This window comes from Lipophrys pholis (genome assembly GCF_963383615.2).
Source record: "Lipophrys pholis genome assembly, chromosome: 3".
Classification (NCBI taxonomy): domain Eukaryota; kingdom Metazoa; phylum Chordata; class Actinopteri; order Blenniiformes; family Blenniidae; genus Lipophrys; species Lipophrys pholis.
Window position 1 is genome coordinate 860234 of NC_137627.1, and position 25260 is coordinate 885493.

At 44.0% G+C, this 25260-nt stretch overlaps 1 protein-coding gene across 1 annotated transcript; it reads right to left on the reverse strand.

Annotated features, from left to right (window-relative positions):
- Positions 1–1667: 1667 nt before the first annotated feature.
- LOC308107679 (A disintegrin and metalloproteinase with thrombospondin motifs 8-like) lies at positions 1668–22618 on the reverse strand. The gene is made up of 9 exons (XM_080460146.1): positions 21670–22618; positions 17629–17868; positions 14227–14359; positions 13975–14142; positions 12986–13278; positions 8649–8835; positions 7510–7682; positions 6597–6772; positions 1668–5737 (listed from the first exon to the last, which is right to left on the reverse strand). The coding sequence occupies exons 1-9, from the start codon at positions 22384–22386 to the stop codon at positions 4993–4995; spliced, it is 2832 nt and encodes a 943-aa protein (XP_080316272.1). The 5' UTR covers positions 22387–22618; the 3' UTR covers positions 1668–4992.
- Positions 22619–25260: the final 2642 nt, after the last annotated feature.

Consider the following 25260-nt stretch of genomic DNA (forward strand, 5'->3'; position numbering starts at 1 on the left):
TCAATTGAGCTTTTAATTTCTATTTCTTGTAATTTTGTAACAAATGTTTTGTCAAATAAATGAACTTAAATGACTTGGTCCTTTACGACAGATCTTTACTTTATTATACGAACTAACAGCTCAAACACTGAGATGTCTATGACAACATGACATTGTTGTATTTTTTGTGATTTACATTACAGTTTACATTTGTCTCAGCCAGTTGTGAATGTAGAGGCAAAGAGACATTAAATATTTATTTGATTTTGTTTCCTAACCACCACTGAGAATTGTTTCATGTTTCTTTATTCCAGAACATTCCAGTGTGAGTTTTAATGATCATGGTAAAAAGAGGTGACTTTGTAAAACCACCAATGAAAAGTCCCTCACCCTGTTTTAATAAGTTGCCAAACCTAAAGGAATTCCCTCAGTCTGACCTTCAGTGCAGTTTCAGTGTCATTCAATGGGCCAGCTGCAGTATGTGTTCTGAACACTGCAGGTTTTATGCTGTCTGGTCTTTGTGAGTCTTTATAAACATGGCATGCTCATCGCTGCATACCAACCCGACCTGTACAGTCTTTTGGGTCAGTTGTGCCCAACTTCCCTGGGTCTCTTATCCTCATACTGAAGTTTATACCCCGGAGGACAATGGTCTTGGATTGGAAAATAGCATGGAGACATATTGTGTAATCAATGTAATGTCCATAAGATGGAGAGTAGATTTCCAAAAATGTTCAATCTGTGAGTTTACAGTTTTGGAAAGACATTACACTGAAAATAGTTTCTATAAGAAACCGTAATTTCTTTCTTTGATTGGCGGATTTGGAGTTCTGTGGCTCAGTTGGTAAAGTGGTCGTTGTTCAATCGGAAGGTTGCTTTTCCGATTCTCCATCTCCTGTCTGGTTTAAATGTCCTTTAGCAAGATGTGAACTCTAAACTGCTTCCATTGGATGGATATTGCACCTTACATACGTGACCTAATGGTGAAAGAATCAGTTTTGAGGTTCCACAGCAAACAGGTCACCATTGAGCGAGGCCCTAAGCCCCCATCAGCTCCTCAGTGCCATAGTCCTGCCCACGACATCGCCGAAATTATGTTCATGTGCAGAAGAAGAATTTCTCCAAGGGATTAATAAAGTATGATTATTATTGTGTTAGGATTAGATCATCACTGCATATATTGACATACACATGGAAGACTAATTTGTATGTTGTGTATTAGACAAAATTAAAAATGCTGAAGTCACTTGAGGAATCTGAAAGCTAAACTGAGCGGTCATGTCTTTCACCACTTTCCTTTGTTTACTAATTATCTGTTGAGAAAATGTCACAATGCTACAACAAGCTGCTTTTGGTTGACAATACAAGCAATCAGTTCTGATATCAAGGTCTTCACAGCTGCTCTACAGATACCAGGAGCAGAAATTCTGATGTTATAATAATAACTTGGCTGTTAGTGAATTGATTCAGTAGTGATTTAGTGAAATGAGGAGTGTGGTAAGGACTTGGACGGTGATCTTCCACAACTTCACTTTATCTGTTTCAATCTCTCGATCACACGTTGCAAAGTGTAGAAAACTACAAAAAAGAAATGAACCACAACGAGGTGAGCTACTGTTTTATTTTGGCAATATTAAGCAGTATTTGATTAAATAAAGACTTCAGCAGAGTTGCACATTTTTGCATTGATTTTTATTTACATAAAAAAAACATTGTCCCAGCTTATTTGGATTGGGATTAGACATGTTTATCTCGGGTTGTCATGGCGAATACACAGTAATGGAGCACCAGGTATTGACATGTGTTTATTTGACCAATTTATAGACAAAGAAAAATGTCAAAAGACAGCAGCATCTGCCAAGTTAATTACACATCAAAAGTAAAAACTTTACAAAAAAATAAATAGCTTAAAAGGAAGCTGTAATAATAGAAAAGTATGGTCCTTCACTGAAGGGATATAGGCCTATTACTCCATCTTTTATAGCATATTGTAAATTAACAACAGGAATGAAGAAATCAAATATACATACAAGAGACTGAAAACAACGGTGACCATATGGTGCCATAACAAAAGAAGTATGAATAAACTTAGTTATTTTTCATACATAAGATGGATAGTATGCTTATCACTGAACTTAGTATTAACACCTCCAAAGAAAGACTTGTTGTATTATAGACTGTGGTACTGCGAATAGTCTCAACTGCACTGCAATACACCAAAGACTAAGAAAGGCTCAAATTTAACTTAGAGGCAGAGGAAAGTTCTCTGTCGGAGGTTTTTCCGATCAGTAAGGATCACTCTGTCTTTTCTACGGGTCTTTACACGGCGTGTAAACTCACAATTTAGATCTCGTTGACACGACGACGTTTCAAGTGAAGACGCAACATTTTTGCATTTTCATTTCAGAAAAATTTTGCAATTCCACGGCGGCATTCTAAAATTGATGAACGTCTCGAAACAATGAAAAATATGTAGTTAGCATGCCAGGCCACTAGTGGCTGCTGTGGGTTGTTTTTGTAATGAAACCACACACACATGCACACAGAATAGAATGCGCTATACGCATTAACATAGGCGAGAACACGGACATTCATACGGACAGACGACCAAGTTGGATTGTTATTCCAGGCGACTCTCAACTATAAAACTACCAAGTCTCAGGAGAAGATGGACTGGGAGTCACGACACCCTGGAGGCCGCCATGTTTGTTAAAGTCCATCTACTCACGCACGTGCAGAAGAACTTTTTGCTTCATTCATTTACTCGCAGCACTTCCACCGCCTACTTGGGCCGAAGCCCGAGCATTTCCAGAAAGTGTAATTTTTGTGTGTCTGCATGACAAAGGTGCCTGAGCATTTTGGAAAAGTTCCACCTTGGGAGCTTGTCCTCAAACAGTCGCATTTTCAATGGCTTTAAGCACCATTGCTGCTTTTTGGTCGTCCAAAAAGCAGCATATGTATTGCGTTTTCACTTGAATTGGCTGCCGTGTAAAGAGGGCTTTAGTTTCTATGATTCCTACACATACAGATCAGAATGTGATCTGATGTTGGCTACAAGCACCACTTCTAGTCTAAAGAACCGTCGGTGTGTGGTCCGACCACAATGCTCATTTTGATCATAACAAACATTCATCTCAGATCACAGAAGAGCACATTTTCCAGAGGCGTTGAAGTCCCAGTGCTGTAATCTTCATGGGTTTACGTCAATAACAGGGGAATGGCTGGATTGGAGGGGTTTGGAGGGAGTTCTGTGGAGGTCTGGTGTTTGAGGTTTGGTGGCGTTGTCCGAGCTCCACAGTGAGTGACTGCTAACTCAGGGAGACAAACCATGGACTGACCACAAAGTTCATTCCTTTTGAAGAGGGACCGGAAAGCTTCTCATTCGGCAGAAAACACACACCGCAACTTCATCTAGCTTCTGTACAGAGCATGTACAGCGACTGGTATAAAACATCTTCAACACTTTGGAGGTTTTCCACTTTTACTACCTTCATAACTGTCATGGTGGTCAAAATAGTTTGGCTTTCTGAGGAGCAGTAGAAAATGTAAAAAAGAAATAATAATAAAAGAAATGACAATGAGTGGCGTGGTGGCGCAGTGGTTCGCACGCTCGCCTGTGTGGAGTTTGCGTGTTCTCCCCGTGTGTGCGGTGGTTTCCTCCCACAGTCCAAAGGAAAGCATGTGAGGTTGTTTGGTGACTCTAAATTGTCTCTCGGTGTGAATATGAGTGTGTGTGGTTGTTTGTTCTGAGATGGACTGGAGACCTGTCCACGGTGTATCCTGTCCTCCCCCATAGTCAACTGGAATTCGCTCCAGCTCCCTGAACTGAACAGGATTAAGTGGTATAGAAGATGGATGAAGGAATGATCATTTATACCTTCATCTGGTGTGTAATCCCTCCCAGGTCTGACACAGAAGTGGATCAGGACACTTATGGGTACTTTGTGCTCATCAATGAACATGTCTTGTTGATTTTGGGAGGAATCTGAAGAAAAATCTAAATCAATGAAGTAAATTTAATGTTAACAAAGATTCTTTTTGGTCTCATTTGGCCCAGAAAAGAAAGATGATTAATAAATCACCTTAAAGTCGCTGATCAGCTCTGGTCTAGTCTTCACTCATCTTTAGAACTACTACCACTAAGAACCCTTCTCACTGCGAGTACTACCACCGATCTGCTGAGCCGCATTCAAACTATATCATCTACATCAAAGGGAGTTGACATCATTTAACTTGAGTGTGTAGGAATCTGTTTTAACAACTCCTATTATAAATCCAGACCAAAGTGACTGTAATTCAGCTCATGAAGGTAAAAAAGAGGAAAACACAGTGATGAATTCAGTTTCAAATCACTGTACAGCTTGAGGTAGATTTCCAACGTTTCAAATTGTTATAGTGGTTGTCAAATGTCAACAAAAGATGAATTTACTCAGGTTTTAGCCCTCAATGGAACAAGATGGTAACATGGATGGATTCAAACAATGGGCCCCATACGCTGGCATATACGACCCTTCCTACACGAGGAAGATCCCAAAAGACCCACAAGACGACTACCAACCACATAAAACAGTATCTTTTGAAGGAAAAACATCATTTTCAGATTTTCAACAAAAGAAAAACATGTTAGTGTTGTCCTGCATCTGTTGGTATGTTCAATTTCATTAATTATATGCATTAATGCAGTTAAACTTGGTATTTTGTTTTTGCTTGATGTTTCCTGTAAACACGGTTTGGTTTGATTTGAAGTTGCAGGATTTGGTTTCACATTTTTTGAGTCTCAATCTTGTATCTTCTTGGAGTCATGTGTTTCTCTTGACCCTGTTGTGGCTCTTTGTGGACCTCCGGCATCTCCTGTTCGGAGTGTATTTGTAGTCGTTCTGTGTCTCTTTGTCGTTTGTACCAGTTGTGGTTCTGCCGCTTCAGCCATGGGGCCCCGGGACTTGTTTCTGGCGTGTGAAGTTCTGTAATCCATCAGTTGGTGAGTGCACTCAAAGTTCATGGTAACCTGGTTCTTCATAAGCAGTCGTGGTTGAAACAGTCTCCAGAGACTGGCTCTGGCACTTTGTTGGCATCGCATTTCTCTGGCTCCACAGTCTTCCCAGTGTAGTCTATGCAGAAGATGCTGCGGCGCCGCTCCCCCTGGCCACAAGTTCGTGAGCAGGAAGACCACGGGCCCATCTGCCATATGGGACACGGCAGATCCCCACACGGCCTGATGTCCATGGGCCTCAAGTCTTTGTCGCACTGGCTGGAGAGGTAGCCTTCGCTGTCCCTGCATTCCACGTTCCTCCTGGACCATCCGGAGCCGCAGCTCTTGGAACACTCGGACCACTCTCCCAGAACCCAGTCAGGCATCCCGAAGGGAGGGATCATATGCATGGAGGGCGACAAGCTGCTCCTTTCCTTGGATTTGTTAAAGGTAACGTCTCTGGGGATGAAGAAGGAATACTTCACCTTTGGAGGGTTCGCATCACCGGCAGTAGCGAGCAGTTGGATTGTGATGGCCTCCTTCAGCTGCCTGAAGCTCTGAATCCTCTCGAGTGTGGTGGAGGAGCCGCTGTACTTGAGCACTGCACCCAGCACAGGAATGTCCTGCTCCACCGTGGACACGGAGTAGTTACCATTGAGGATATAAGCTCCGGCTTCCCTCTTTACTGCCAGGTAGTTTCCATCGTGTTTGACTCCTCTGTGGCTCCGCTGCTTAATGTCGATATTTGTAGCACCAATGGGAATTGTGACGATGTCACTGTACCCATAGCTGACGGAGAGAACAGAGACAGGATTCAGACCCTTACGTTCAGAACAAACAACAACAACAATTTGGGGAAATATACAGATTTAATAGTTAAGACACATTTCAGTGAGAGTGTCTGATACAATCTAATTTTGAAAACTTCAAAGTAGGCAAAGTGCCCCCCCCCCCCCTTATTGGATGCTTTGGGTATTGTTTCAAAGCTATGCTACTCTGACAAAGGGATTAACCACCCACCAGCCACCAGCCCGACGTCGCTCACTAATTTAACTGCTCATTGAATCCTGTGGTGCCGAGGCATGACTGCGCATCATCGTTTGTGTATGCAGTATGAATTAGGCGTGATGGCACTTAATGAGTACTTGCATCGGTACTCAATAACGGCACGTAGCTAAAAGCTGCTCGTACTCTTCCTTTAAAAAGCGGTCCCTAATCAGGAGTAAGATTATCTTCCTTTGGAACACGGTGGCACAGTTACAGCTGCTTTTGCTGTTTCCAACCTGTTCAGGTGGGATTTATTGATCTGATATTCCTTTGAGGCATTGCAGTAGTTTCTAGTTTTTTCTAAGGACCTGCAGTACAATGGGCAAAAAGGGAAACTTTTTCAGGTGAACTTTATCTTGATGAGTATATAATGCATAAAGATCTGTTTAAAACACCTGATCCAATCAGATCCAATCAAAATCAGAGTTGGCCATATAATTGGTATAGTTGCTGTTCAAGAATTTCCCGGACATGTCCTCGACAGAATCTTTTATTAGATTCAATATGGACCAAAGTCCTCTTGGGTTCAGATGTACCTAACAACAATACATGCAAGTTCCACTGTATCTCCGTGCGCTGGTCATTTCTGGAGAGCACTCACGTTGCTCTGTTGTAGGACCCGGTAATCTTCCTGCAGGTGAGTCCACTTCCTCCGCACACGCCACACTTATCCACCCTTTTGCTGGACCCGATCACCTGGTCGCAGCCCGCCTTCACACACTGGCCTTGAACACACACCGACGTGGTATCGGGGCCGCAGGTCGTCCCGTCGGTCACCTGCAGGGAAATCGAACAAGCAAAGATCTCTGGTAACTAACGGCAACATCTGACCACAGAACCAACCTTCAATTTCATCCCAGAAATGGTGATCACATTTTGGATCTGCTCACGACTCCAAACTTTTCCACAAATGAAAAGTCTTGAAAAGTCAGGAAACATGTCGGCACTACGAGCTGCTGGATAAGATTTTCAACCGACCTTCATGCGTATCGGTGGGTCATTGGTATTGGAGGTTAAAGGTAAGCAAAAGTGTATTTACTAGGGATGCGCCGGTACGGGTATCGGGTCTAATACTGCACGAAGTACTCGCACTTGTGAAAGTCAGAGAGATTCTACACACAGCACTATGTGTACTGTAGCAATTCTGAGAATGTCTGCGGGTATGAAGAGTTTGGTCAATAATTAGTTTTAACTAGTTAATGACACACTTTCTATGATCTAATCAAGATTAATACCATTTTTCTTTCAGTCATTTTGAAATTCTCTTGCAGGTCATAAATGCATATGTCAGAAATATAAATTGCGATATGCATGCAGCGCATATTGATGTGGATAACGGTAAATTTGCGCTATATTGTGCACTATGTGCTCTTTCTTGTTAACTTCAATTTGATCTTTGGCTCCACAAGTGTCACCAAACAAGCTGAACTTCAGGCAGCAAGCTTATCACAGTCCATTCAATTATGACGGACACAAAATGATTCTGATCAGCTGAGATAGGAAGAACACCGTACCTTGGATTCAAAAACCTTGAATTCACTGCTTCCCCGGGCCCTGCAGAACAGCTTGCATCTGTCTCTGGGAGAAACTCCAGCGTATTTTGGGATCCACTGCTTCATGTTGCCGTTATAGTCCAGGTAGTTGAGGCTGTTGTATTTCTCACACTGTTCCTCTCTGAAGCTTTTATCTGAAAGTAAAAGAATGAACCATAAAAAAAAACACCTCCCAATAATAATCTATTATTTAATTCCACTTCTACAATCAAGTATAAACGACACAGCTTTGATTGTACATGAGTCTGATATTGACCTAAAAGGCCTAAAGAGTCATACAGAAACTCATTTAGAAAAATATTGACACTCCATAAACATGTTGTAGAAAATTCTAAAATACTTGAAGAATGTTTTCTCTGTGTTACACAACAGCCTTTCCAGTGGTCATCACTCATTCACCGGTTAACCACAAATAGGAAATCTTGGTTTGGTTCATTTTCTCTTTGAAGGGAGCTTCTGCATCGGGAAATACTTTCCCCCTGAAAATCTTAAAGTTATAAGATTCATTAAATGTTGCTGTCTGTCCATACCAATGTCCGTGTACTGCCATTGTTAATGTTTACTGCGTACTGTTCTCTCTGTGGTTTCATTACAAAAAAAGCAACAGTGTTTTCAATGTCTCTGCTGTTTGCATGTAAACAAAGACGTCATTTTCCAATCGTTGCCGTGTAAACGTGAAGTTTTACCAAAACGTTTTCACTTGAAATGTTGTGGTGTAAACTGGACCTCAGACTTACAGGAGTCTGGATTCTGTTGGAGGGAATGTTCTGATCTGTGATAAATAAACTAGTGGTGTCATCTTTCAATTGCAAGGTAGCAGGTTTAATCCTTTACTTCCCCCGTCTATATGCAGAAGCGTGGTGTGTGTGTGTGTGTGTGTGTGTGTGTGTGTGTGTGTGTGTGTGTGTGTGTGTGTGTGTGTGTGTGTGTGTGTGTGTGTGTGTGTGAGACTGAGTGACTGTAACTAACAATGTAAAGTGTTTTAATTCAATTGCTTGTATAATGAAAACCATTTACCAAATTAGTACAAATAATTAGGTTCTACTTAAATTCAGAATTCTGAGTCAGTCTTTTTAATCTTTTTGCGGAGGAATCCTCACCTTGGCTGTCATCACATGGGTGGATGTTGCAGGACTGGTACTGAACCCTCTGGCCCTCGCAGTACTTCCCTCCATTCTGGGGCACCGGGTCGGCACACTCCCTGTAGGAGAACTCCACACCGCCTCCGCACGTCCGGGAGCACTGCTGCCACGGACCCCACGAGCTCCAGCCGCCGTCCACAACCATCTGGAAACACACACACACACACACACACACACACACACACACACCAGGCAATCAGAGGAGTTGGTTGGCGCTGGGAGCCAAAGACAATCTCAGTTGCTCAGCCTAAACCGCAGTCTGGGCTTCTGGCTGCGCGGCCGCACAGCGCGCTGGCGTGCCGCGACTCAAGGCTAAATCTGTGTTGAAGTTCGGCACGCGCCTGCTGTCTGCCTCTACCCACATTCCTGCCACATGTGTCACTCACCGCTACTGGAACCTGCCATGCTGCAAGTTCGTACGGCGAAAACTGAGCGCGCGCGCGTGTGTGTGTGTGTGTGTGTGTGTGTGTGTGTGTGTGTGTGTGTGTGTGTGTGTGTGTGTGTGTGTGTGTGTGTGTGTGTGTGTGTGTGTGTGTGTGTGTGTGTGTTTGCTTGCTTGTGTGGGCGTCCTTTCCAGATGTTTTATGAGTTTGGACCAGCTAACATCTCTGCTGCCAACGCGTCTGGATTCATAAACAGATGTGTGTTCAGAACACAAGGAGAAGATATCAGGGAGTCCAACCCTGACATGTATGAATGTTTTTAAAAAAATTTTTTTAAAAAAAGCAGATCAGTGAAATAACAGAGAATCATCTAAAGTATGAACTGTTCACTTTTCATTCATGCATTAGCAGCTCCTGGTCCCACGTTCATAATGACAAACCTCCACAGTCCAACAGTCAAAACTGAAACCAACTGAAACTTTTGTCTCTGGTCGCTCATAAAAGCTAAAATAACATCTTAAACACGGCAGAGCTTTTTGTCAGGTGGTTTTAATAGATGCTGGGTTTTCTAAGGACTTCTCCAACACTAGAAAATGGGTCATGCATGTTTTGATTTTGACTACACTGTGGTTGCTCAGAGTTTGAGACAGAATCGGGCTTTGGGTTTGCATGTTCACTCTGTGTTGTGGTTTCTCTCTGGACGCTATAACAAAAAACACTGAAAATATAATAAGCAGACAACAGTGTAATACAGTATATAGGGAGGCACAGGTACTGATACCAGTATCCGGTATTGGATCCAACACTGCAGTAGAGAGGTTGGAGTTTCTTTAATATTAATGAGAATGACACACAGACTGTAAATTCTGTTCTGCCAAAATATAAAGAGGAGGAGAAAGAGAGTTCCTACAACAGCAGAGACATGTGGACCAGCAGAGACAGTCCCATGTCACTCGTTAGTTTAAATGCTGAGCACATAACTGCGAGCCATGCTACATGCTACATGCTACATGCTAAAATGTTTCAGGGCTCAAACAGCAGCGATGCTCCACATAATCAAAGTACAGGAGGTGTGTGTGGCATAGAGCCTGTGTGGAGGTGGTTCGCTTAATTCAAATATCGTTTGTGTATGGAGTATAAATTAGGCTTCATAGTACTTGATATGTACTTGTAGTAGCTAAAGTACTTGTCCTGTAATCCTTGTAATATATATCCCATAGTGTATATAAATAAAACAGCTGATTTTGTGGAGTTTGCCGATCAAAAACATGTTTCAGATTATGGATACTCACTATGCAGCACTATCTCAAATATAAGGTACAATGGTAGTTTAAAAAATATATTTTTTACTATTTTATTACATTATAGGCATTACATTATAGATCTATTCCATAAAATACAAAAGAGAAAAATAGAAAAACTATTATGCATGGGCAGGTATTATGTTATTGATCACTACAATAATTAAAATTAATTGACAAAAAAGTGAAAAATGTAACAGTTATAAAACAAAACAGTGAGAAAAAAGTGAAAACACGAACAAAACTGAAGAACATAGGCAAAATGATAGGGAGTAAAATCAAAAAGTAGTACGACTGAGAAGAAATGCATTAAAATAAATGTCAATATCTCAAAAATGAAGAGACAAATATTGGATATTTAGTCAAGTGCTGCAGGGCAGCAGAACACCCAGTGGTGTGTGAGAAGCACTTCCATGTTTTCTTACATTCCCTGTAAATCAGCTGCAAAGTTTTATTACTGCAAATGTCCCCGTGCAACTCAGAGGAAGTGACTCATCGGAGCGTTTCTGAGCATGCAGGGCAATTAGCTGCATGCAAGATGCAACAAGGTGCAAATGCAAAGATGCAAAGAGAAGCTTCAGCTCAAACGTTCACATGCTCACAAGTCAATATACATTATAGGTTCACTTGATTTTCACTAAATGGCTGTTAGCTGCTCGATGGTTCTATCTTGTTCAAAAGTTCGTTGTCTCGATCTGCGTGCATGTTGGGTAGGTAGAGAGGGAATTCTTTTAATTTCATCAAACATAAAGGAAAACGCAGTCGCAGTCGCAGCAGTAGCAGCAGCAGTAGCAGTAGCAGTAGCAGCAGCAGTAGCAGCAGCAGTAGCAGTAGCAGTAGCAGTAGCAGTAGCAGTAGCAGTAGCAGTAGCAGTAGCAGTAGCAGTAGCAGTGCTTGCTGGCATCAACGTGGACGCGGAGCCTGAATGCTTTCAAAAAGTAGAATTTCACGTGTCTCTGTAAACGACTTTGGACCAAAACGAGCCTCAAAACGCAGCGAAGGTTCTGGGTTCCACCAGGTGAACCGGGCCTGAGCGGATGCTTGTAGCCAAGGCCACGAGTTTAAAAACATGCATTCAAGTTTCATTGGTGACCCTGAATTTACCAAAGCTGTGAGTGTAAACATGTGTGACCCGGCCAGATTGGACCTGATTGGTCCAGCTCACCGTGACCCTGAACTGCATGTATGGAAGTGAAAATGTTCGGGTTCATGGAAAAGTCCAGCTTTCTTTTCAATCCCAGTTATGTCTGTTCCAGTGTGTGAAGATCAGCTCTGATCTGAGTCATGAGTGATTGAATCAAAAATGTATATGTGTAATATCATTATATATGTTTACGACAACAAAATGCTGGATCTTATATCGAAAGAGCAAGTTCCAAGAGTGGTAGAGACAAAACCTCTCAGTGCACTAAAAGTGAGCGTAGGACACGGCTGCTGCGAGTTGATTCAAGTTTCCACATACGGGATGAAGATTTGCCTCAACATCTAGTCACTCCAAGAAAAAAACCACGTGGTCCACGAGCCAAAAGTCCCACAAGAGGCTTCAATCCGGCCCACGAGGTCACCTTGTGAAGAGTGACAATCCCTGCAAATCTTCAATTAAAAACTGCAGTCCCAGGTTTGTCCACTGGGGGGTCATACTTTTTCTATAAGAGTTGAGGACCGAACACAAAACTGAGACTCAGAAGTGAACAGTAGGTGGCAGTAGCGCTCATCCTGAGAGCTCAGTGATGGAGCAGAGGAAACCAGCTAATTAGTTGCTTGTAAAGTACTGGAATTCATTCATTCATTCACTCATTCATTCATTCGTTCTTTTTTTTTTTTTTGACTAGTTGACAGATTTTGTAAGTTGGGCAATTAATGTGAACACTTTTGGGGAGTACTCTTACAATTTCACAACAAAACTAAAGGGGAACATTTAGAGTTGTCAATATTTAAAGGTTATAATTAGGGATTCACTGATTATACTTTTTTAAAGATTGAGTACAAATCCGTGTACTAACCTTTAGCAACTTGCTGATACTGAGTACCAATATGAGTAAGTATTAAATACCTTGAAGTGTAATTCATACTCCAAACACAAACGATACACTAAGGCTATGCATCACCGTGAACCACCTCCTCACGGCCTCAGTGCGTCGCGTCTATCTACACACTGCTCTGTGTGGACTGCAGACTGAAGGACCAAGCTGTGTGCCACCAACTCACTGTTAATGTAGCATGTAGCATGTAGCATGTAGCACGGCCCGGAGTAAAAACCCTCCTGGATCCACTGAACAGTAAAACTAATGAGCGACATCGAGCAAACTCTGCTGAGAAGTTGTTGGTGTTGTACGAACTATCTTTCTCCTCCTCTTGATATTTTGGCAGAACATAATCTGCAGTCGTTCTCATTAATATCAAAGACTCTCCGAAGCGTGGCAATCGCTTGTGCCGTTACTGACACATGATATCATGCAATACTCATCCGCTTGTTTTGGGCAAGTACGAGTACTCCGTGCAGAATCGGACCCGATAACAGATACTGGTATTAGTATCAATGCTGTAATTTTCAGATGAATTTTTTTCAGTATGTGGTTTGTTTACCACCTCTGCTGCAGAGCGGTCTTACCAGTGGCTGCATCACTTCCTGGGTGGGCATGCACGCTCCGTGGAGGCAGGTGCCGTTGGGGCTGCAGGGGGTGCCGTCGGCCCAGGGCAAGCTGCCGTTCTTGGTGGAGCACTGCAGCGTCCCGTCCTCCTGACACCACAGCTGGCTGCAGACGTCGCTCTCCGAGGTGTTGGGGCAGTGCATGAACTCCTCTCCAAAGATCTGCTGGCACTGCTGGTCCAGGCTGTACTTGGAGCCTGGGAGTTCTCTTGGAAGGGGCATAGAGCTGTCCGGGACGTCCAGCAGGCAGTCCCCTGTGAAGACCGAACAAAGCCACCCATTAAACCACCGTTTACGGAGATGACACACTTTACAGTAGTGTGGCAGCGGCAAATGTGCTGCTCTTTGTGCGGCGTGACAACAGGGGGAAACTATTGGAGGCAAGTTGTGTCCTGACTGAAAACCGATTGGTTAACTTTATGCTGTGAGTCTGAATATGGTCATCCCTACCTCTGATGAGCTTTGTTACATTCAACAAGCATTTGTTTGCAGTTGTCGGTGACATCAGCACTTTGGAATGAACTTTCTCAGCCACATGAGTTTTCATTGGAGACATTTTCCAACTGATAAAGACCATATTTTGCTGACACCAGCTGTTGCTTTTGGCTGAGGAGGCGGAGGACAGGAAGAAGTCCATAGTATGACTCAGTGGAAAAGAAGGTTCACTGATGGGTCTAACAGTGATACAAACACTACAAGATGCAACAATACAACTACAACAAGGGCAAGAAGGGGCAACAGAGGTGAAGGCGAGGAGAGAGGTTCGGGGAATCTGGGTCGAGATAAACTCACCCTACAACCGGTAATTTAAGGGGAGCGACGTGTTTAAGCAGGAAAGTCTTAATTCAGGAGACGATGAAGTGTTTCATTCAACCCGAGAAACAGCTAAGAGCAGTGTGGTGGCAGCCGTCCATGTTGGCAGAAGGTGTCTGAGCTGAAACACTCCCTACCGTGCCCGTTGTCAAAGAACTCAGTGATGTAGAGAGCGCTGCAGGGCGACCACGGCGCCGTCATGTTGAGGTTGACAAACAGAGGAGCCATCAGGTGATGCCCTCCCAGATCCCCGAACAGCCTCTCGCAGGTCTTGGAGTCATCGTGGGGCATGCTCAACACGTGACCTGGTGCAGAGGACACAATGTTCAGACGTCTGCCCGCCCGTCAGGCACCACACCGGCCCGCCCCGGCGGCCGGCGAGAACTCACCCAGCTCGTGTGCAGCTGTGAAGGCGGCCTGCAGGCCGTTGTCCTCGATGACCGAGCAGCTCCTCTTGGGATCACACATCGTCCCGACGTCGGCCACGCCCAGAGTGTCGCAGCTCTTCTGTCCACAGATGTCCTGACACACAAACAAGCAAACAGAAAAGTGCTAAATGTAGGACAAGCGATAATGTTGAGCACAAAATAAAATGATTCGCGGTGTTAAAAAACAGCTATGCAGATGATGGTAAACTCGTTCTTCTTCTTTTAACTGTGATTTTTCTTTTGCCAAGACGTTGCAGCAGCTGTGTAACCCTCAACAGGGTTCCTAAATCTATTCATTTCTTTACTTCCATTGAATGAGTATCTACAGTTCCTAACAGCAGCCTTTCAGAAGAGACGCTTTTCAGACTTCAGTGACCTAAAAGGTCATTTGTTCCTTAACTTGTATGTTTCTGCTTTAGCGCTACCCGCTGAAACATCCAAAGATAAAATGATTTTATTGTTTTAGCTAAAGAAGACGGACGGTTCAATAGTATAGTTACTTTACACTCAGTAGATCACCAACAGCTAGTCGCCAAATAGTTGACCTCATCTTAGCTTAGCTACCAAACCAAACCTTTAACCATAGCTACTAACCTTGTCAACTATTTATCCTAAGCTAGGTTACTTTGTTTATTCTCTTCATCACAAACTCCATTTGTAGAAATATAGTTCTTTGAGTCATCATTTTCAATCCTTCCATAACAACAGTCTGCCCACACTGACAGGTGCTGCATTAATGTACATGTAGTGATACCAAACGGCCCACAAGGTAACAGCCCCAGTCTGAACGTCAGTATTTGAAGCGGAGCACCTGCACATCCTGCAGCACACATTGAACCAATAGAGATTTGCGTGTACCGGTAGGAAGCGCCATGTGTCAGTGGAACACTAAGAGTGAAAATGAGCACATGCTCAGAGAAGAGGCGCTGCATACCATCGGCTACAGTTTGACCTCAGCGCCTCTGCTCCAGCTCCTCCGGTGCCGTGGAAAATTCCCCCCTGAACTAAAACGCAGATTTGAGCTGGATCCAAACTATTTCATTCACATCAGATTAGGTTGCTGTTGTGGACATTCTGTGTAGTATTAAGCAATACCTTCATCAATCTGAAATTTCTCAAAATAATAAGAGAATATGGTGAGAAAGCCTGGAATATTTGTAGAGATAAAAAGACGTTATTATGTCAAATAGATGCAGTAGGGTTGAAAGATATCAGGAGTATATGATGTTGTCGAATATTGTGATAAGTAGAGATGCACCGATACTACTGTTTTAAAGGACGAGTACAAGTACGAGTACTGACCTTTAGCTACTTGCCAGTACCGAGTTCTTATTGAATACTCCAGTACCTAATTCATACTCCAGCTTGAACAGTTTCAAACTTTCATTCTTCAGTTTTTCACCACAAAAGATGCATTCAGCTCTAATTATGTCCTTTACTAAGATGAAGTTTTGTTCTAAGCATCTCTCGGTGTAACATTTCTTTGTTTGGGCAAATTCATTTTTCTCTCTCGCCTTATGCGGCGCCATTTTACCTCCCTCTGCTGATTGAAGCTTAATTTTTGTGTATATTGGAGACAAGATGCTCAATATTCAACATGCCCATAGCCCCTCAATATTTTAAAACTTTTAAATAGTAATTAAAAATTTTTTTAAATAAATGATACACTTTACAATGTAAATGCTTAAACTTAGTAGTTTTGTGACATGAATTAAGAAATTGCTGACTCACCTATTTTTAAAACAAAAACTAAATGTTATGCCTCTTAAAATCAAGAAGGCTTCACGATCCCCCATGAATCTCTGGTTATAAATAAAAATCTGTATCCTACTGAAGGAAACATTCAGATATAAAAGATGGACACAAGAACATCCACAGGCTCGTCTCAGGAAAAAAAAAAAGCCATCGAGTCTGAAATGATTGGAAAGACATCTGTACTGGCAGCTCAGTGTGTGTGTGTGTGTGTGTGTGTGTGTGTGTGTGTGTGTGTGTGTGTGTGTGTGTGTGTGTGTGTGTGTGTGTGTGTGTGTGTGTGTGTGTGTGTGTGTGTGCACCTTGTTCCACAACAGCAACCGTGCGGATGTGAAGCGAGATGTATGAGCTGAAGCACATTTACAGACCTACAACGGCTCAATGTGAGACGACACGAATGCACGGGAGAAATGTTTCCACTACAGGCGTCAGAGTGTGAGTTTGGGGTTTCACAACAACAACAGCCGCAGCGGTGGCAGCGGCGGCGGTGGCGGCGGTGGCAGCGGTGGCGGCAGATTCTCCGATGCATTGCACTCTTTTTCAATCCCCGACCTCCGGCTGCACACTCCCGCCCCGACCATGTGAGGTGGCTTCATCATGTCAGGGCTGATTTGTGGCGGCACTAAAGTTAGCTCATCCACGAGGAGCCTTCCGTCCTCCACATTTCAAAGCTCGTCTCCACGGAAATGGAAAACAAACATAAACCTGGAGTGCGTGAATGATTGTTTCCCCCGACTGAAAGACGCTTAAACAAATCCAACGCAAGACACTCAGAAAACCCACATGTTCTACTCATGGTTCCTCTGTCCCAGGGCAGACTACCAGGGCAGACTACCAGGGCAGGCTACCAGGGCAGACCACCAGGGCAGACCACCAGGGCAGACTACCAGGGCAGACTACCAGGGCAGGCTACCAGGGCAGACTACCAGGGCAGGCTACCAGGGCAGACTACCAGGGCAGGCTACCAGGGCAGACCACCAGGGCAGACTACCAGGGCAGACTATCAGGGCAGACCACCAGGGCAGGCTACCAGGGCAGGCTACCAAGGCAGGCTACCAGGGCAGGCTACCAGGGCAGACTACCAGGGCAGACTACCAGGGCAGGCTACCAGGGCAGACCACCAGGGCAGGCTACCAGGCGTCAGCTGGTGGGCAGGTCGGTAACGAAGCCTGTCATCAAATCAACCCACAAACTGGGCACTGAGCTGTAAAGTTTTAATAATAGAGAAGCTTCATGCCTCATGTATTGTCTGCTACCACCTTGTCAGTTGGGTACATACCAGATGGACGAAGGCACTCAAATAAAGCGGAACGAGCCAATCACCATTCAAACCCTAAGGATTTATTTCCTGTTAGCGCATCCATAAAGTAGACTCTGTTTGCCCTGTATTGACAGTTCGCCAGCTTGGAAAGACTTCAACTCTTCCATTTCTGTGGTTTTCAGCATCCTTAATTTACCCAAAGAGCAAAAACAACTTCCCATTGTTGGTGTTTATGGTGTATTGTTTGCACAGAGCAGATATTTGCCATGTTTAAAAGCCTGTATGCAGACGATAGTGTGTTGTATGGCAGAGGTCAGGGCGGTCATGTGACAGCTGTGTGAAGGCCTCACCTCTCTGGTGAACAGCATGGCGGTGTCGTAATGCTCCGGATGCCTCTGGCTCGGTGGGTTTAAGTGCTGCTGCCAGGAGCAGAAGTTCCTCAGGGCCATGCCCCCGTTGCTGGAGACTTCTGGGCCGACGTCCTCGTCCTCCACCACCAGCATCTTCACCACCACCATGTTCACCGAGTTCTTTATGCTGGGGTGTTTGTAAAGCTGTGCAGCCATGGACAGGAGGGTGAGGATGTAGTGCTGCGAGGAAAGACGAGAACGTTCAGGGTTTACATGTTTACACAGCGGCAGCAACAAGTTCAGGTGACAACGCAAAAGTTTTCGCTGCGTTTTTGGTGCTCGGTGCCACTGAAAACACAACGTTCTGAAAACTGCTCCCTAGATGGAAGTTTTTGAAAAAGCTCCATCTCCATAGAGACGGGCGAAAAGTAGATGTTTTGACAATGCTTGGTCTCCGTCTCCTTGGTGACGTGGGAGACTCTGCTCCTGCTGCTGCCCACCACGGCCAACGTTTCCCTCCAGAGGTTCATGTCTCCATGTTCTCCTGCGACTTGGTGGTTTCATAGTTGACAGTCACCGTAACAACAATCCAACTCGGTCGTCTGTCCATAGGAATATCTGTGTACTACCATTATTCTCTGCATGCATGTGTGTGTGTGTGGTTTCATTACAAAAACAAACAGCAGCACCAACCCATAGTCCAGCATGCTCACTACATCGTTTTCAGTGTTCCGGAGAAATAGACGTTGTTTTCAGAACATTGCCGTGTAAACTTGAAAACTTTTCTGAAACCAAAATGTAAAAACTTTTTCACTGGAAACCTCGTTGTGTAAACGGAGCCTCGGTGTTCTACAATATGTACACTGCAAATGTTGAGACTGTGATGGTGATGAATTTACAATGTATGGGACTTTCAAAGTTCTTGTCTTCAAGACAAGCAGCAGGATTCAGAGTTAAAAGTAAAAAAAAAGATAAACAGAGACAGAAGTTCAAAATGTTTCATTCTGTGTGATCAGCTTCCAGTAAATACAGTTACTGTAATGCATACTCTCTGCTTTACTGTGTGTTATTGTGCATTTAGAGCAAAGTCTGGCCCCTGAACCTCATCCTGTCCAGGTCGGGCAGATCCAAGTCAAATATTTTACAATAAAAGATTCACTTGAACTGTCGTCAAAGGTTCCAAACATAAGACCTTAAGAGGGAAAAGAATGACAACTTCCAATAAAAAAGGAACAGCAGTGGGTTTTTAAAGTGTGTGTGTGTGTGTGTGGGGGGGGGGGGGGGGGGGGGGGGGGGGGGGTCATGACGTCTGTGTTTCGTATCGGTGTTCGTGTGGGGTGCTTGTATATTCATGCTCAGTGCGTCTGAAGCTGCTGTGGGAAAAGAACCTCCATGAAGTTGTCTGGGAGTCTCCTCCAGGCCCAATAAACACCGGGCCGGCCTTTAAAGGGAAGAGTGGAGCAGACCGGGCCAGGCATGCTGGCGCTGACTCAACTTCAGGAGCTTTGAAATGACACATTCTACTGAAAGGTGTCAGCACTTCAGTTTGCAGCCACACACAGAAACAAGAACTTTGGATTTCAGCCTTTTTTTTTTTTTAATCAATGAGTGGAATGTATTGGGAAAGAAAGGTTAACTGGAGAAGACGCTTAGCTGGCGCATTCTTTGCAGTTGTGTTCAAACAACTTTTGGTTTCAGTTATTTCACACAGGAACAAACTTTGACAAGCACAAGCATCCTGTTGCTTTCAATAAAACAACCTAAAGCACAAACCTCCCTGTATTTTGCATGAAAAGAATGACTGGAAACATCTGAACGTGTCGTCTGTGACCACTTCTGTGGAGAGTTTCGAAATATGACGGCTGATTTTGTGCGGAATTTGTTTTTATTTTTCTTGGAATTTATGAAGTTCGTAAACTCATTTCTGCAACCCGCAAACCAACAAACCAGAACCAGGCAGTGTGGAGACGTGGAAAACAAATACACTCTTAAAAAACACCCAGCTGAAAGGAAGGAATAAAAAAGTGTCCACATATTAAAACAAAACAATGGCTGGTCAACCTCAACGATGTGAAATATGTGTCTATTTACTGCAAACCTACGAATTCCAAACACAAAACAACACGCTGACAGTTCTAGGTTCCGTCTACTCGACGATGTTTCAAGACAAAACTTATCGACTTTGCATTTTTGCTTTAGAAACGTTTCGGATTGACACGACAATGTTTTGAAAATGATGTCTTTTTCCATAGAAACAGCAGAAATGTTGAAAACAGTGTGTTTTTCATGTTGGCCACTAGTGGGTGCTGTTGTTTGCTTTTGTAGTGAAACCACACACACAAATGCGTACAGACGGAGCAGACGGACATTCGTACGGACAGACGATGAAGATGGATTGCTATTCAAAACATTGTGTTTTCACACATTTACATAACGAAGAAGTTGGGAAAAGTTCCACCTTGGGAACCATTTTCAAAAAGTTGCATTTTCAGTGACTCTGAGCGCCACTGTGTGTTGTTGAACACGACACAAAACACAACTTTTGGAAAATTCCCCCGTCTCAGCGTTGGTCCACACAGTTTGTTTGCACATGTATGAGTAGAGGACAATAACGACAATGTTTGTCCCCAGAGCGTCCCAACTCCATATTCTACTGGGACTTGGTAGTTTTGTAGTTGATGGTGCTGTAAGAACAACCCAACTTGATTGTCTGTCGATACGAATGTCTGTGTTCTCCCATTGTTTATGTTTGTAGTTGTTGCATTGTTCAACCTGTGGCATATTCTCTCTCTCTCTCTCTCTCTCTCTCTCTCTCTCTCTCTCTCTATATATATATATAACACACACACACACACACACACACACACACGCACCCAGCTGTCTCTTTCTGCTTTATCGTCTCATTTTCATCCGACTGCCACCCACCCTCCGAGCTCCGGGCGGAACACACCCCCATCTTCCCTTCATCATCCTGGAAATCACATTAGCTTCCCACTTTCATAGTGTGTATTTCTCACTCTGACAGAAATCCCACTTTCTCATGACCAAACCATTAGCATAGGCAGAACGAGCACCCCAGTGAGAGGCTGAGATGATGATGATGATGATGATGATGATGATGATGATGATGATGATGATGATGAAGTTATTCCCACATAGAGTTTTTCCACATGCTGCCTTACAAACACACACATAGACGCCAGCATGCTGAGCCTCAGCTTGAGCCACCACGTCACTAACTGCAGAACCAAAGCAGCCCATGAGTGATTTCTGATGAGAATCCAACATGGGAGCCGTTTATCAGAGTGGCGTGGGCCCACCTGACCCGGCTGCCTGTCTGCCTGGGGAACGCAGCACAGGGCCTTGGCAGCTGGGCAGCATGTTAAACACAAACAGGCTGGATGGAGTCTGGCTGGTGCAGAATGAGACACACTCACAGATTGTCCTACTTTTGTTCCACTAAATCTCCTCTCTGGCTCGGGACAGGTTGTGGATGATATAAGGACGGTGCAGCCCTCCTCTGAAATGAGTTTCCAACTGACATGCTGGATGTTTGATTTGACCTACAGCCCGACCGGCTCCATTTCATACACGATATGTAGAAGTGGGTAAAGACAGAGGGGAATGGATAATGTAAGAGTAGTGAATCTTCCCGGATGATGTTGAAGCTTTTGCTGCCAAATCGTGACCAAGTCCTGAGGAATGTGGATCAGCATTGCTCGCATTTTTGTTGCCTGACCGGTTTCTCAGCTTGAGGAAAACAGGGAGCCCACCGATTTCCTCCAAAGCCCCCTCTTTTGCCAAAACATGTTTTATGAAGCAGGAAGAGAAGGTAAAACGCACAAATCCTGTTAAGGTCTTTTCTAGGCTATGAATTCTGAAGTAAACAGAAAAGTTGGGGAGACAGAGGAGGAAAAGTGGACCACTTCAGTGGGCTGTTTACTGAACGCTGAAAAACTGGAATTGAATCAAAACGGTTTGTTTGAGCTCCTATCAAACTGTGTGAATGTGCAGGAAAAGTGTGAGTTCATGGAGTCTGACCTTTATTTCATCTCCGTAGAAGTGGGTCATGGAGGAGTCTGCCACCACCAGGGTCTCTATGAACCGGGGCGCGGAAACAAAGCGTCTCCGGCGCGGTTCCGTCCGTGCGTCACTGTGGCCGTGCGTAAAACTTTCCTCGTCGCGCTTCTCCTCCGCGGCCGCCTCCTCCGAGCCATCAAACAGGAGAGGGACGGTGTGGCTCTCGGTGTGCGTCCTCCTCTTGATGACATGCAGCTGCTCGGCAAAATCTGGCCCCAGTCCGCCGCCGCCGAGTTTAGGCTCAATTAAATACTCGTTCCCCTCCGTGATGAAGGAGCCAAGGATGCCCGAGCACAAACTGACAGCCACAACCGAGTTGTGATCCTGATCCACGCTGCCGGAGTAGAAGCAGTTCCTCAGCTGCTCCGCGCTCTCCTGCGTCCGGTTCAGTGATCCGTGGTGGGCAGGTTGAGCACCTGAGGCGCTGCGCAAAGCGCCGACGCGCTCCACGGTGAAGGACGGCGCGATGAAGCTGGTGTCCGGAACCAGGTTCAGAGTCAAGTCCCTGCCAAACGCGTTGAGGATGAACCGCGGCTGCTCCTCGCTTCTCTTCCAGAAGCGCCCGCGGACTCTGGCGTTTATCCGCACAGGTACAACATCCTCTGATTCAAACGGAGAGGCAAGTGCCGTGTTAACGGCGCACAGCAGAACGCAGGCAAAGCGCAAAGTGGCACACATCTTCTGCGCTGAAGAATAAAAGCTTTCAGTGTCTTGTATCTCTCGTAGAGGCGCGTCTTCTCCAAAAGGGAAGAAATTATTTTCAAATTGATGTTTTACGTATAAATTCTGCCCCAGTGCTGTGAAGCTGAGTCAAAGTGTGTCTGTTGGTTGGTTGTCGTCCGTCTTGTTGTGCCACTCACCAGCACGGCTGCAGTCTGGACACGTCGGGGGTATTTATACTTTCTGCTCTTCCCTGGACACGAGGGGGGTTTATTTTTGATATCCTTCGTTGCTGGAAATTCTCCTCCCACTCGCACTTCATGAGAAACTCGCGGATAAAACAGATCCAATGAGAGCAGGCTGACACTCCCACCTTCTCCTCAAACGAGCTTGACAACCGCGCTCCTATTATTAACCACCACGTACAGCGCGCTGCACCGCCGCGGCGGGACGTCTCCACTTTACGCATAGCTGGAAGTTATTTGGGAGCCGTATGTGAGTGGCAGGAGGCCCCAGCCTGCTTTATCCCCCGGCACAAAAGACCACCGCTGGACGGCTGTGTGTGTGTGTGTGTGTGTGTGTGTGTGTGTGTGTGTGTGTGTGTGTGTGTGTGTGTGTGTGTGTGTGTGTGTGTGTGTGTGTGTGTGCGCGCGCGCGCGCGCGAACTGACAGTGAGAAATGTAGAGATACATGAATGGAGCTCCAGACGCAACCTGCAGCCGTGCGTCTTTACGCAGAACAAACATTCAGGGGGTCCGTGATGTTTAATGGTATTCCACATTTTTGATTTTGCAGATCCGATGTCCATGAAATGGTTCCAGAAAGGATAAATAATCCTTGTCTTCGGGGTCCTGCGGGTGGTCTCGTTCCGTTAAAGTGTCTCTCGGGTCCTACACAGCTGAACCCATTTCTTCTTGTACATATTAGTATTTAATATTATCAAATTTTTATCCTGTGTGATTTGATAGTTAACTTTCTATCTCCCTTTTGACTGGTAGTGTTTATATATATATATAATCTTTACATTTATTTCTTGTTTGTTTAAATCTTATTCTTATTATCATTGTTGTTTAGGTGTGGAACCGATGCTAAACACATTCCACTGCATGTTACACTGTGTAAGAGTGTTTGTGGCAAATAAAGGTCTTGACTGGACTGGACTTATCTGTTCGGAGCAATGCTTCAATCATTTTCCCTCTGGGATGAATAAAGTATTTCTATTCTATTCTCTTCTCTTCTCTTCTCTTCTCTTCTCTTCTCTTCTCTTCTCTTCTCTTCTCTTCTCTTCTCTTCTATTCTATTCTATTCTATTCTATTCTATTCTATTCTATTCTCGTCCAGGCCACCGTGACTCTGAACAGGAGAAATGATCCTTGGGTCGCACTTCACCACATTTCCCTGCAGGTGGGGGCAGAATACAAACTATTACAATACGTGTTGCTGCTGGTGGTTCAACTAGTCGGAGGCAGGTGGCGCTGTTTACCAGGATTTCACTTTGTATAGTCTGATTCTAAATGATGAATGCACGAGTTACCAGGTTATAACAGATTATTGACTCTAGAGACTGTATTTAAAAACAGATTAAAGGGGTGGGAGTCCGTGAACAAGTAATTAATAAATACATTTTATCAATTAAAATACTTACTGTGAAATGTTAAAATTTGTAAAGAGGGAATACATTTTATTTTACCTTTAATGCTAAGCTCTATTTTTCAATTAATTCTTTGTTAGAAAAAAAACAAACCTTCATTTTCTATTAGCCTTAAATTCAGTTTTTTACATTTAGATTAAATCAGCCTTTATTAATCCCACAGGGGGATTATCTTTGTTCATAAACCCTTAAAGTCCATTTCCTCAATTCTGTTCCATTCAGACGATTCTGTTTAGCCACTGATCTTTGGTTGTCGGTGCTTCTTTACCTCCATTGAATTAAAATTCTTGGGCAGAATTATTGAGTCAAACTGAGCATTCTTCTCTACAACCTTTTCTCAGCCACTTGAAGACAGAAAATAGTTATATAAAATAATATCAGTGTGATTTGAGGATATTTAAAGTGAATAAAATCACTAATCAATCAAAAAGAAATAACATTAGTAAATCATCCAACATTTGTGTACATTTGACTAATCTCTTACCGATATGGTGTCGAGTCTCTCTCTCCTACTGTAAATATTTGTTAAAGAAATTCAGATGTTATTTCAAAATAAAATCACAAAGCATAATGTTAACATGAGCTCAACGAAAGTACATTTGATCTATTTTCAATTTGAAGCGAGCCGGGCGAACATCTTTCCTGTTTCTTCCAGCCAATCACAGACGAGTTCCACCGTTCTATATAAGTAATGTATAGGTAGGTGCTCACTGTTTACAAATCTAACAGGAATGACAGTTTTTTTAAGGTTTCAAATGGTTCATGATCACCCCTGTGTTTCTGAGGTGCCTGAGAATTTGCACCTTGAGATCCACGTTTCCTTTGTGAAAACACAAAGCGTCGTTGTGTTCTGGTCGTCTGTTTACGCCACAACAGAGGTTGGAGACACTGGAAATGCAACTTTTTGGAAACACTCAGGCTCGGGGCAATGGGGCAAAACAAGATTTTGTGGAAATGCCCGGGCTCTCTGCGCTGCTACTATGTATGAACACCACCACCGTAGTAAATATTTCTTCTGCTCATGCTCAGTAGATTGACAATAACAGGGTCTGCCTCCAGAGTGTCTTGACTCTCAGTACATATTCTGCAGGACTTGGTAGTTTTATAGTTGAGAGTCATTTTAATAACAATCCAATTCATCGCCTCTACATATGAATGTCTGTATACTCGCCTTTGTTAATGTTTATAGCGTATTGTTCTCTGTGTGCATGTGTGTATGACTTTATCACAAAAACAGCCAC